A 12,497-nucleotide genomic window follows, 5' to 3' on the forward strand; every position below is an offset into this window, starting at 1 on the left:
AAGCACAAAAAAGCTTTTCAGTCCAGTATTTTCACTATTGTGATTGTGATGGTTTCATGAATATAAACTTCAAATTTTATCAATTTTTACACTTTATTGTATGTCAAATAATCCTCAATAAAGCTACGTTGTACACATAGATAGGATTCACCAGAAGAGGTGAATCGTCCTCATGAGGCAGGGGAATACTGAAGACATCTGACCTAACCTGCACTGGCATCAAAGCTTGTTTTCTTTGATCAAGGCTACTAGACTGTATTTATGGAGGTGACAAAACTTTTATAAAACAGGTTGTAATGCAGGGTCTCTCATACCTGAATCCCATCCTTCTCTAGCAAGCATGTTGTTTGAGATGTGACATCTAGTTTAAAAAATCAGTAACATATTTTAAAACTATAGGAGGCTTAATTGTTCTGATGATCTCTGTAGTCTGGACTCTGCAGATCTACTCTGAGGAAGGCCAAACATTTTCTTTCCTCTCGCTGCCCCTAAGTACTCCCAACTCCTATAATCTGTAGGAGTCTACAGAGGCAAGCTGTCTCAGGTGAGGGGTCTAAGGGAAGCCAGGGCACTGGTCCCCAAGCCCTGGTGAGAAATGGCACAGACTGCCCATCTCAACCTGTCAGGTTACAGCAGAGAGAAGTGCTCTAGCCTCTAAGTTGGCAAGTGGAAACACATGTCCTACGAATACCTGGAGAGGAGAGAGAGAGATAATTGTACCCATAGAAATGAAGCTGGCTATCTCACCTCTCAAGCCAGTTCAAAAGTAGCAAGAACCACCTTGTGAGAATATCCACAAGGGTGGCCTCTGGAAGCTCCATCGCTGTGGCAGGAGCTGGCCTGTACTTAGCCAATTTATATCTGCAATAGAACACAACAATCTTGTATGTTGATAACTGTGTGCCAGTACATTTCACCACCATGACATCATCAAAATACCAGAATAAGTAGAACTCAACAAATTTTAACAGTACAGACTCTCCATGATCTGTACAAGATTGCAGTAAACACACAAATGATCAGCACAGCACTGATTAAATAAAAAGATGCAAATTGCTCATGTACAAAAACCTCTTCGAGTCCTTTATTAACATCTGGAGATGTGCGGTACATACGTTAACAGCGTCATACCAGCTAGGGAAGTACAGATAACCCGAATGTACTTCAGAACAAGGGTCTCAGAGCAGCTATGGTGGGACCTGCTCTGCCACCACAAAACCCAACCTGACACACGCGGGACAGACAAGAACAATTTCACCTTGAAATGGTTCTTTAAAAAAATGACAAGAACTGGTAGTTCAACCCCTTTAGAGAGTGAGATGTGGCAGGTCTCTGGGTGCCATGGCACTGCTGAAAAAGGCCAGCGTGAGCATTTGAAGGTCAGACAGAAGAAGGTGGGGAGAAGAGTTTGGGTTTTCAGTGTAGAGATAACAGATGGTCCAAGTGCACACTTTCAGTCCGGGCTCAGCATGGGTCCTGCAGGACTCCAGCAGATAAATACAGCTCAGGAACTGGAAAGCTGAAAATGCCAGCCATTCGCTGTCACTGATTCCAACTGTCGGACACAGACGCGCCAGGAGCCATCATGACACAGTAGGGTTGTGAGGGAAGCGCCAAAGAGAATGGACTTCACTCAGTCACTTCACCCTGATCTTTCTGTGCCACTTGATGCCATGGGTCACTCTGCTTTCATGTGTGAAATGCTTCCTTTATTTCAATGTTCCACTTTGAAAATAACCAAAACCCTCCCCCATTCCCAACATCATTCTTCATAGTTCTGTTTCCAAAGTCCTGATTCTTCTGAGTCTAAACTTTTTCCTTTCGCTTCAATTTTGACACCTTCTTGACAGTCCCATTCTTGTTTAAAAGCTTCAGGACACGATCTTTATGATCTAAAACCTTAAGCATGGAGTCTCTGGCTTCACTGATTTGATCCATGACAAGTTTACACCGCTGCATGTTTCCCTGAAACAAAAGACAGTATATCATCAATCACTAACTGAGGACAATATGCCTTTAAGAAATTTTCACTTTTGGATCAAAACCATTTGGAGTTTTTCACATTAAAAACAAACACCGAAAGTTTTAGTGTTTCTTAGTAATGCAGGCTAAAGTAAATAGGTTTTTGTAAGCTAAAGATGTTAGTGAATGAAGGAGGGAAATGGGAGAAGTCAAACTTTATAGTGAATGGCTCCATGAATGATTGTAAGGGTAAGGGCTCATTCAAACCTGTATTAGTTCACTTATTCGGTGTAGATCATCATCAGTTGCTGCTTTTTTCTTTGGGATAATCCCTTCCTGCAGGTTGGTGAGTCTTTCATAAACATCATGTTCTAGATTAGTCTGCAATACACAGAGGGAAGGCATCATGATGCCAGAGATAATTTTGTTAACTTCAGGCAAACAAGTCCACCGTAAATCAACTCTGGAAACAGGCATAAGAATAGTCGGGTAATCAAATCCTTTCTTTGCAGATCATGGTAGAGTCAGGGAAAGCTATTGATAACACATTATATTACAGTTTGTCATACTTTATAACCTATCATCCAGGATAACTTTGTAAAGCCTGCCTTGAATTCTCATTTTCTCCAAAAATAATTCCTATAGTTTCATAGAAATAAGCCTTTCTGCAAAGTTCATAAACTAGCCATTGGGTTACTTTTTTCTTTTTGAGATCTCGTAATAATTAATGTTCTCCAGATCATTACTCCAGAGACGGGAAAACCTCAAGAGGATGAAGTTTTGATCACTGCCTCTTCACCTTAGTGGTGAAACAAGAATTCCCACCTTAGGGTTATGAAGATAGCTGATAATGGAAAGATGAGGTCAACAGTAGTTTGCTGGTCAATACACTTAACTCAGGAGAGGAGGACATACACATCACACAGGGCCACCAGGGGGCTGCGCTCAGAAACAAATGGCTACAGCAAGTAGGCTTTGAGCATCAAGGAGGAGAGGTAGGTACCCCCTGGTTCCTGTGAAGTATGTGATTGGATTATTTGAATGATATTTTAAGCTGGCAGGAAATGAAGCCCATTATTCAAGGAAAAGTAGAACCCTACCCAGTATCTGTGACAAGGAGTGGAGCAGAGTGGAGAGGTTAGGCCATTTGAGGCTACACCTATTTTACATGTGACGAGAACACTTAATACTAACCTTTAATTTTCAATTGTGGTTTCAACTTAAACCACAGTTGTTCCATATATTTTGGTTCTGGGCATCAGAACTAAAATATATTTAGACTATGATTACATCTATGGAATAGATATAATAACATAGCATACATAAAAATTCTACCATGACCCATGTTAATTAGGCATATTTCAGCATTAGTCAAAAGAAAATACTCTCTGAACTCACACATCTCCAGCATCTGTCCCTCTCTTTGGCAGGACATAACCACTACAGAACTCTACCTACCAGCTGTAGCAACTGGGCAGCACAGAGGTGGACTTTCCAGCCTTGGGCACGACAGGATACTCCTTTCTGATTAGCTATTTCCTGCAGCATAGCTTTCTTCTCCTCTGGATCCATTAAAAAAAAAAAGAAAGAAGAACAACAACATAGTTCAATTTTATAAACCAAATCACTGTGTTTTAACCCTTCATATTTAAAGACCCTTGGGAGTAATGGTCACAATGTGAATAAAAGCATTTTTTTGGTCCATCCTAGGAGGATGCTTTAAAGGAATATTCTGTTAATCCAGCCAATTCAAAAGAATAGTATTCTAATCTCTTAAGGAGAGGAAACAGTCTTTAGTGAGCCAGAGTCTCGCTCATGTAGTGATGCTTGTCAGCATGTGAGTATGAAGTCTCAGAAGCTCTTTGGGGTTATCTAGATATTGGAGAAATCACAGGAATCAAATGTGAATAATTTTCAAATTTGGGTAGAGGAGACTGTAACCAGAACTGTAATAAAATACGAAAAGTATAACCCAGAAAGACAAATGAGGATTGAGGAGTGCTTCCCCCAAGGTGAATTATCTCTATTCGTGAACTTTTACTATTTATTAGGACTTAAAATGTATTCACATATCACAGTGTTAAAAATTTGAAAATTATTCTCAGAAAGACCCCACCTATTTATTTTTAAAACCCACAGAATGTACAAAAGTGAACCCCATGTAAACAATCAACTTTGGGTGATAATCACATGTATGTGTGGGTTCATCAATATAACAAATGAACCACTGTGGTGGGGATGTTGATAGTGAGAGAAGTTGTACATGTGTGGAAAGTGGTGATAATGGGAAATCTCTGTACCCTCTGCTCTAACGAAATCTATGTTCTAAACCTAAAATTGCCTTAAAATTTTTATCAATTAAAAATAACCATTCTTTCGGCCCTCCCTGGTGGCACAGCAGGTTAAAGCACAGCACTAAGAAGCTTGAGCCACTTCCGCATGAGTTAGATCCCCGCCTGTCCCGGAGGTGATCCACATGGCACGGCAGACTTCTCCTGACCTGCCTACTGCTCCCCTCAGTAGTGTACTTCGTCAATCTGCCTGTTCTGCTTCCCGCTCTGTCTCTGGGGAATCCTCTCACCCTCATCTCTGGCCTATACCCCAGTTCTGTATGAATAAATAAATCTTAAAAAAAAAATTCTTTCCAGTAGGCAAATATAAGCATCAAGGTAATTTAAATAATTCTAGAATTTGCTAAGATTCACATGCTGTTGTCAGAAAACAAGATTGTGTACTTTTTTTTTTTTAAAGAAGATTTATTTATTGATGCATACAGAACTGTAGTTACAGGCCAAAGGTGCAGAAGTGGTGAAAGGATATACCAGAGACAGAATGTGGAGCAGTGGACAAGTCAAGAGAGGTCTGCTGTGCTATGTGGTTCACCTCCAGTACCGGGGATCAAACTCACTGAAGCAGCTGTGGCTAGCTTACAGTGCTGAGTCCTAACCTGGTGAGCCACCAGGGAGGGCCCAGTTCATGTACTTTTTTTTTTTTTTTAAAGATTCATTTATTTATTCATATAGAACTGGGGTACAGGCCAGAGATGCGGAGGGTGAGAGGCTTCACCAGAGACAGAGTGGGGAGCAGAACAGGCAGATCGACGAAGTACACTGCTGAGGGGAGCAGCGGGCGGGTCAGGAGAGGTCTGCCACGCCATGTGGTCTCCTCCGGGGCAGGTGGGAATCGAACTCATGCGGAAGTGGCTTTAGCTTCTCAGTGCAGTGCTTTAACCCGCTGCACCACCAGGGAGGGCCTCAGTTCATGTACTTTTTACCCAGTTTTCCCCAGTGGTAACATCTTTCAAAACAGTATAATATCAACCATGACACTGATATAGTCTATAGACATTCTTCAGATTTTACCCATTTTACAGGTACTTGTGTATTTCAACAGGCATTATAAACAACTTTTGAGTTTGAAATTATTACTAAGTCACAGAAAGTTGCAAAGATAATGTAACGATATATTTGATTAGGGACTTGTATCTAGAACATATGGAGAATTCTTGCAACTCAATAAAAATAAAAACCAATTAAAAAGAGCAAAAGGATCTAAACAGACATTTTTCCAAACAAGATATACAAGTGGACAATAAAGACATAAAAGAGATTCACAATCAGTAGGAGTGCAGTCAGAAGGGACTTCTGCATTAGGGAAAAGCAAATCAGAATCATGAGGTACTGCTTCTCACCCACTAAGTTGCTAAAGTCAAAAACAGTGTTGAGCCTCATTTGTTGCTGGTGGGACTGTAAAATGATGTATTTGCTTTGGAAACAGTCTAGCAGTTCCTAGAATATTAAATACTGAGTGACTAAATAACCCAGATATTTTATTTCAAGGTATATATCCAAGAGAAATGAGTTAGATATCCACACACAAATTTGCACACAAAAGCTAGGAGCACCATTATTCAAAATAATCACAAAGTATAAAGAACCCAAATACCTACCAAATGATGAATAGATTAAGTAAAATACAGTTTTTCTGTAAAATAGTATTTGGCAACAAAAAGTACTGACACATGCTACAACATGGACAAATCCTGAGAATAATCCAGTAACAGAAGATCAAATATTATATGATCTGTCCAGCAATGGCAAAGCTATATAAAGTAGCTAAAAGGTTGTCTCACCCTAGGGTGAGGGAGGAGTGCCGACAGCAAGATTGGGAATGGTGGTTAAGAGATGTGGTGTCTATGACTATACTAAAATCACTGAACAGTATATACTTTTATAGGTGAATTGTATACTATGTGAACTGCATTTCAAAAAAAGATTGTAAAGAGAGCTCCCTCTCACCCAACTTACCTCATTGGTTATAGATTACAATATCAAAACCAGGAAACTGTCAGTGATATAAAATGTGACTATAGTTCTATGTCACTCATCCTGTGTACTTCTATGTAACCCCCACTGCCATCAAGAACTACTGTACCACTGAAAAGCTCTCCCTTGAGCTATACCTGTATAGTCATCCCTCCCCCACCACTGGCCTCTGAAACCACCAACTGGTTCTCTATTTTGTCAATCTGAGAATAATTTATAAATGAAATAACATGGTATATTTTTTTGGTGTGTGTGTGTGGGAATGCATCATCTTAAGAAAGGCTTTTTTTCAATAAACAGAATGCTTGCTGAGATCTATCCAAGCTGCTGCATGATTAATGGTTTTTTTCTTTTCACTCTTAAGTAACATTCAATGGTACCACAGCTATTTAAACACTAGTCTGTTATTGGTCATTCGTGTTGTTCCAGTTTTCAGTTATTAAAAAATAATTGCTGTGCAGAGTTTTGTGTCAACCTAAATTTTTATTTTTGGGGGGATAAATGTCCAGGAATACAATAGTTGAGTCAGATGGTAATTGTATGTTTATTTTTTTTATTGTAATAGTTTATTTTTACATGATTTTGTGCCTTTTTCCATCTAAGTTGTAACCCCCATAAACTGTGTGTTTAGTTTTTATGAAACTGTCATAATATTTTCCAAAGTAGCTCAGCAGTGTATGAGACAACTGACATGTGGCAGACAGTGGTCCACTAAACTACTTACCAGGTTAGTGATTTAAATAAACTTAAACCTTTGGAAAAAGTCCTAAGGGCAAATAGCAAATGAAGAAACTTCTATTCAAGCAAATGTTCTCAAATGTGGTAAGAAATGGCAAGTCTGAGATAGATGAATCAAGATCATCCCACTCCTTCCAGCTGTGTGGCTGACTCCAACCAAACCCCTACAGCCAAGAATATAGGGTTCTCTCTCCTCCAGCTCCCTGGTGGTGGAGGAGCAGAGCACCAGCGATTCTCAGCCTATTCTTCTCTCCCTCACATGTATAATCCAGATGTGGGGCTCCTTTCTTCCATTCAGCTCTCTTGTGGAATGGAGACTACCTTAGGCAATGGGACCTTTTTTGACTTGTGGGGGTTTCACACTAGGAGAAGCCCAAAGGACTCAGACTATTTATACTTATCTTTAACCTCTACTGGGCACTCACCACCTAGAGTAGGGTTATTACTCACAGGGAAGGCTGTTTTTGTCTTGACCCTTATCACCAGGGCCCTAGGCTGAGAATCTGTGGGTCAGGGAAGGAAGCCATGTAACAGGTGGCTTCTAATCTCTTTCCAAAGGAGTTAACTCCATTTGCAATGGTGAAGTTTAAACATAAAGGTACTCCCAATTACAGTGAAGCTGTAGTGAAAGGCAAGTAGGAGATAATTTGCAGATCAGCTGGAGACAGACTGTAGTTTGATTTATAGATGAGAGCAAAGAATAAGACAGATGGAGGAACTCTCCTGTGGGTAGAACAAATATCAAACTGAACTCAAAAACTAGTCTGGCAAGAAGTTTCAATCTGGTAGGATTAGTCTACACAGAAATTTGTGCTCTGGTGCAAATTCTGGAACTATGAGTACCATTGCCATCCCAGGGTGACTGTAGACATAGCCAATGCCATACTTCCCTGAGGAGTAACATTAGAGACTTTGCACTTGGTGATTGAAGGTAATCAGTAGACACTAATTTAATAAGCCAGTTACCAAATCTAATCTCAGGCAGAAAGTTTCAGTCATTCGCCACTAGGTACAATATTAGCTGTAACTTCTTGCAGACTTTACCAAGAGAGGAAGTCATGTTTTGAGTTTTTATCATGGAAAAAGTATTCAATTTTGTCAAATATTTTGTGTCAGTGTACTCACATGATTTTCTTCTTTAGCTTTTGATATAGGCTGAATTGTGCCTCCCCACCCTCCCCATCCCCGCCCACCAAGAGACCTGTTAATGTCCTAACCTTTGGGACCCAGGATGTCCCAAAGCCTTTGCAGACATTTATACTGACTTATGGCTACCCTAATTGTAATGGCTGATGTCCTTATCAAGAGAGTGAGGATGAGATAAGACACACTGACATGTGTCAGTGTGCAAAGATGGAAGAAGTTGGAGTGACGCAGTTGCAAACCCAACAATATCAAGACTTGATGGTAACCCCAGCTTTAAAAAAACAAAGGTGGATTCCTTTTCATAAGTTTCAGAGGAAGCATAAGCCCATCAATAAAGTGAATTTGGGCTCCTAGATGCCAGAACTATGAAGGAATAAATTTGTTGTTTTAAACCGTCTAGTTGGTAGTAATTTGTAATTTGCAGCCCTAGGAAACTAGGGTAGCTTGTTAATGATGGTAGATTATATTAAATTTTCAAATAACAGTCAGGTTGCATAACTAAAACAAATCCCACTTGTTCAAGGTGTGAAATTCTATTTATATATTACTGGACTCAACTTGCTGATTTTGTTGTTAGATATTTTTGTATCTACATTCCTGAGGCATATTGATCTGCAGTTTTACTTGGATTTGTTGTATGGTCTTATCAGGGAAATGCTGCCTTCATAAAATGAATTTGGAAGTGTTTCCTTCTATATCTGGAAGGGATTATAGAAAACTGATGTTGAATTCTTCTCCAAAAGTTTGGTAGACTCTCCCAATGAATGTATCCTAACCTAGAGATTTTGTTTGGAAACTTGTACTTAAATTTATTATAAACAACTGTTTCTGATTAAAGTTTAGTAGTTTGAAATGTTCAAGGAATTAGTCAATTTAATCTAAGTTCTTGGCTTTATGAACACAAAGTTGTTAACTGCATTTCATTATTATGTATTATGCCAGTTCATACAGAACTGGGGTACAGGCCAGAGGCTCAGGGGCGGCGAGCAGCTTCACCAGAGACAGAGTGGGGAGCAGAACGGGCAGATCTACGAAGTACACTGCTAAGAGGAGCAGCGGGCGGGTCAGGAGAGGTCTGCTACGCCATGTGGTCACCTCCAGGTCAGGCAGGAATCGAACTCATGCGGAAGTGGCTTTAGCTTCTCAGTGCTGTGCTTTAACCCGCTGCGCCACCAAGGAGGGCCCATTATTATGCTTTTAATGGTGGCATAATCTATATGCTTGTTTCATTTCTGATATTACTGACTTGCCTTTTCCCTTTTATCTTGTTCAGTCCTACCACAGATTTACTAAATTTGTTTTCAAAGAGCCAGATTTTTGTTTCACTGATATCTGTATTATTTTCCTGTTTTCAATTCCACTGATTCCTGCTATATCATTTTCTTCCTTATACTTCTTTAGGTTTATTCTGCTCTTTTCTAATCTACTTTTTGAGTTATGAGTGTTGAGATATATCCCTTTTGATTTTTTTAAAAAAGATTTACTTATGCATACAAGAACTGGGGTATAGTCCAGAGGTGCTGGGGGTGAGAGGATTCACTAGTGATAAGAGTGGAGAGCAGAACAGGCAGATCTACTGAAATACACTGCTGAGGGGAGCAGTGAGTGAGACTGGAGAGGTCTGTTGTGCCATATGGGTTGGCACCATAGCTAGGGACTGAACTCATGCCACAGTAGTTGGCAACAGCTTGATAGCACTGAGATCTAACCGTTGCACCATCGGGGAGACCCCAATTATTTCCCTTTTCTAATGTAGGTATTTAGTATTAAAATTTCCCTGTTGGCACTGCTTCATACTTCCTCCCACATACTCTTTTATATGTTGTTTCTCATTTTTATTCAGCTTTATGTATTCATTTTTTAAAAATTATTTATTTATGCACACAAGAAATAGGGTACAGGTGAGAGTATGGGTGTAAGAGGGTTCACCATAGGCAGAGTGGGGCACAGACAGATGGCTCTAACGAAATGCACTGCTGAGGAGAACAACAGGCAAGACCGGAGAGGACTTCAGCTTTATATATTTCCAAAAATTTCCATAAAATAACTTCTGACACATTTAGAAGTACACTGTTTAATTTCCAAGGTTTGGAAAATTTTCTGTTATCTCTCTGTTACTGGTTTAATTTGTTAGTCAATGAAGATAATCTTGTTGATTTCAATTCTTTTAAATTTGTTCAAGTTTGTTTTATAATCTGGGATATGGTATATTTTTGCCTTATGGGCACATAAGAAAATATTGCTGTTTGAGTGTTTCATAAATGTCTAGTAGGTATCACTGGTCTGGTTAGTTCTTTGATAAGTAACTATACTCTTTGCTTCATGTATTCTGAAGCTCTTGGTTTTTGTTCCCTATGTATATATTTTATCATATGTAATATCCTTCTTTGCTCTAGTACCCTTTCCCATGAAGTCTTTATTTTATATCAATATGGATGCTCTTGTTGTTATTTTTGTACTGTATTTTTCCATCCTTTTATCATCATTCTACCTATTTGACTGAGTAGGCAGAGTGTATTTAAAGCTTTTTTTTCTTATCTACTCTGCTAATCTGTGCCTTAATTGGTCTGTTCAGACTATTTACATTTAAGATAGTAACTGATGGCCCTCCTTAGTGGCTCAATGGGTTAGGACACAGCACTGCAAGCTAACCACAGCTGCTTCCATCTCTGGTCCCAGAGGTGATCCACAAGGCTTGGACGACCTCTCCTGTCTCGCCCACTGCTCCCCTCTGCAGTGTACTCAATCAATCTGCCCAATCTGGTCCTCACTCTGTCACTAGTGAATCCTCTCACTGCTCTTGCAGCTCTGGCCCATACCTCAGTTCTGTATGCATAAATAAATAAATAAAGCATAAAAAAAAAGAAAAAAAGAGTCACTGATATACTATCCTGGTAATATTTATTCTTTGTTTCCTATACTTTTTGTTCCTGATTTTCTGTTTTATTCTTCCTGTGAATTACCTGACTGATTTCTAGCAATCTATCTTGATTTATTCATGAATATGATTTTCAAGCTTAGGCAAAGAAGTTAACAAAGTGTAAAGTTACTTTACTTGGAGAAGGAGGCACTTAGTATATACCTATCTCAATAGAAGATTAAGGAATCTGTATACTGTCCTTCTTTGAAGGACATTGTGAGCTGTCAAATACCTTTCTTGAGGTAGTTTCTGACCCAATAAGCTGTAAGAATCATTCAGTATAACTTAAAAAGTTTATCACACAAACCTTTAAAAATTGTACTATGATAGGAAATTCTTATGGTGTGAAAGGATGCTTAGTGATTCACAGCCAGCTTTCAAGTATCAGTATTTTCCAACCCTTGTAAATCTTACCATCTTTTTAAACCTTGGTATATTTGTGAGGACACAGTATCTAGGAAGCAGATCCTCCTCTATACTTCTATTCAGAGTCTATGCTCACTGTCAGGACCTTCACTTCTGCTCTTAGAAATCAGTGAGTACCAGTTAATTTTGAATCATCTTAAAACTTCCAGTAAAGTTCCAAAGTAGAATTTATATGAAGGAAATCTTAACACTTTTCTGTGCAATGATTATCCTGAAATTAATGACACAAATTTCTTTACTGATTGTTATTTTAATCAGTAGGAATATTTATAGATATTTGCAAAGTACTATAAGCTATTTCTATTATATATGGATTTATTAAAATGTTAGTCTTAAGTTCAACAACAAAATCCTGTTGGAAAATAAACTTCCTGGGGCTTCTGACACAAGGACATGCGAATTCCTTGGGGACTAATGTGAACGATGTCATTAATCCAGTGGTGCTCTTCCTGTCAACACCAGGGGTTGGGAAGCAGGGGTGGGCAACATGAATTTTATGTAAACCAATGTTGACATTTATTCATAAGACTGTTTGCAATAAATACATAAAGGTTTCTAAGGCAAAGGACAATTTTCCAAATTTTATGCTGAACTGGGTATCCTCCCTAAGTTGGACAATAAAGTCCCAATATTTTACAACAAAACATACATTTTATGAGAAAATAGCAAATTTTGATTCTCTAATTTATTGTGATTACAATATAATGAAGTGAAAGACCAAGTTCATTCATAAACATTAGATGTATGTGTTTGGGGAAACTAACCTTTGACCCGGACATCACTGTACCGCTGAAAGTGGTGGTAAGCAGCTTTCCAGGGGTTCCGATAGTGACGCAGCAAAGTAATGGGAGGTCTTGGACGTACTGGGACATACCTCACACCTTCCTCATCTACGAAGGAGAAAAGATAATAAGTAGCTTATTACAGACTTGCAATTATTTTTAGAGAATGCTTTCAGTAAATGAACCACAAGTGAAACC

At 39.0% G+C, this 12,497-nt stretch overlaps 1 protein-coding gene across 5 annotated transcripts in view; it reads right to left on the minus strand.

The window, feature by feature from the left end:
- Nucleotides 1-1,057: 1,057 nt before the first annotated feature.
- Nucleotides 1,058-12,497, minus strand: part of SAP130 (Sin3A-associated protein, 130kDa) — a 62,234-nt gene continuing 50,794 nt past the window's right edge. For all 5 annotated transcript variants that reach the window (XM_012734190.1, XM_004694887.2, XM_004694886.2 and 2 more), the window contains 4 exons: nucleotides 12,282-12,407; nucleotides 3,421-3,524; nucleotides 2,230-2,343; nucleotides 1,058-1,965 (listed from right to left, as the gene is read on the minus strand). In XM_012734190.1, the coding sequence (XP_012589644.1) occupies nucleotides 1,807-1,965; nucleotides 2,230-2,343; nucleotides 3,421-3,524; nucleotides 12,282-12,407 (503 nt within the window). In that variant the 3' untranslated portion in view covers nucleotides 1,058-1,806. The remainder of the gene's footprint in view (nucleotides 1,966-2,229; nucleotides 2,344-3,420; nucleotides 3,525-12,281; nucleotides 12,408-12,497) is intronic.

The sequence above is a fragment of the Condylura cristata genome, unplaced genomic scaffold (genome assembly GCF_000260355.1).
Source record: "Condylura cristata isolate star-nosed mole 26May11 unplaced genomic scaffold, ConCri1.0 scaffold00049, whole genome shotgun sequence".
Lineage (NCBI taxonomy): Eukaryota > Metazoa > Chordata > Mammalia > Eulipotyphla > Talpidae > Condylura > Condylura cristata.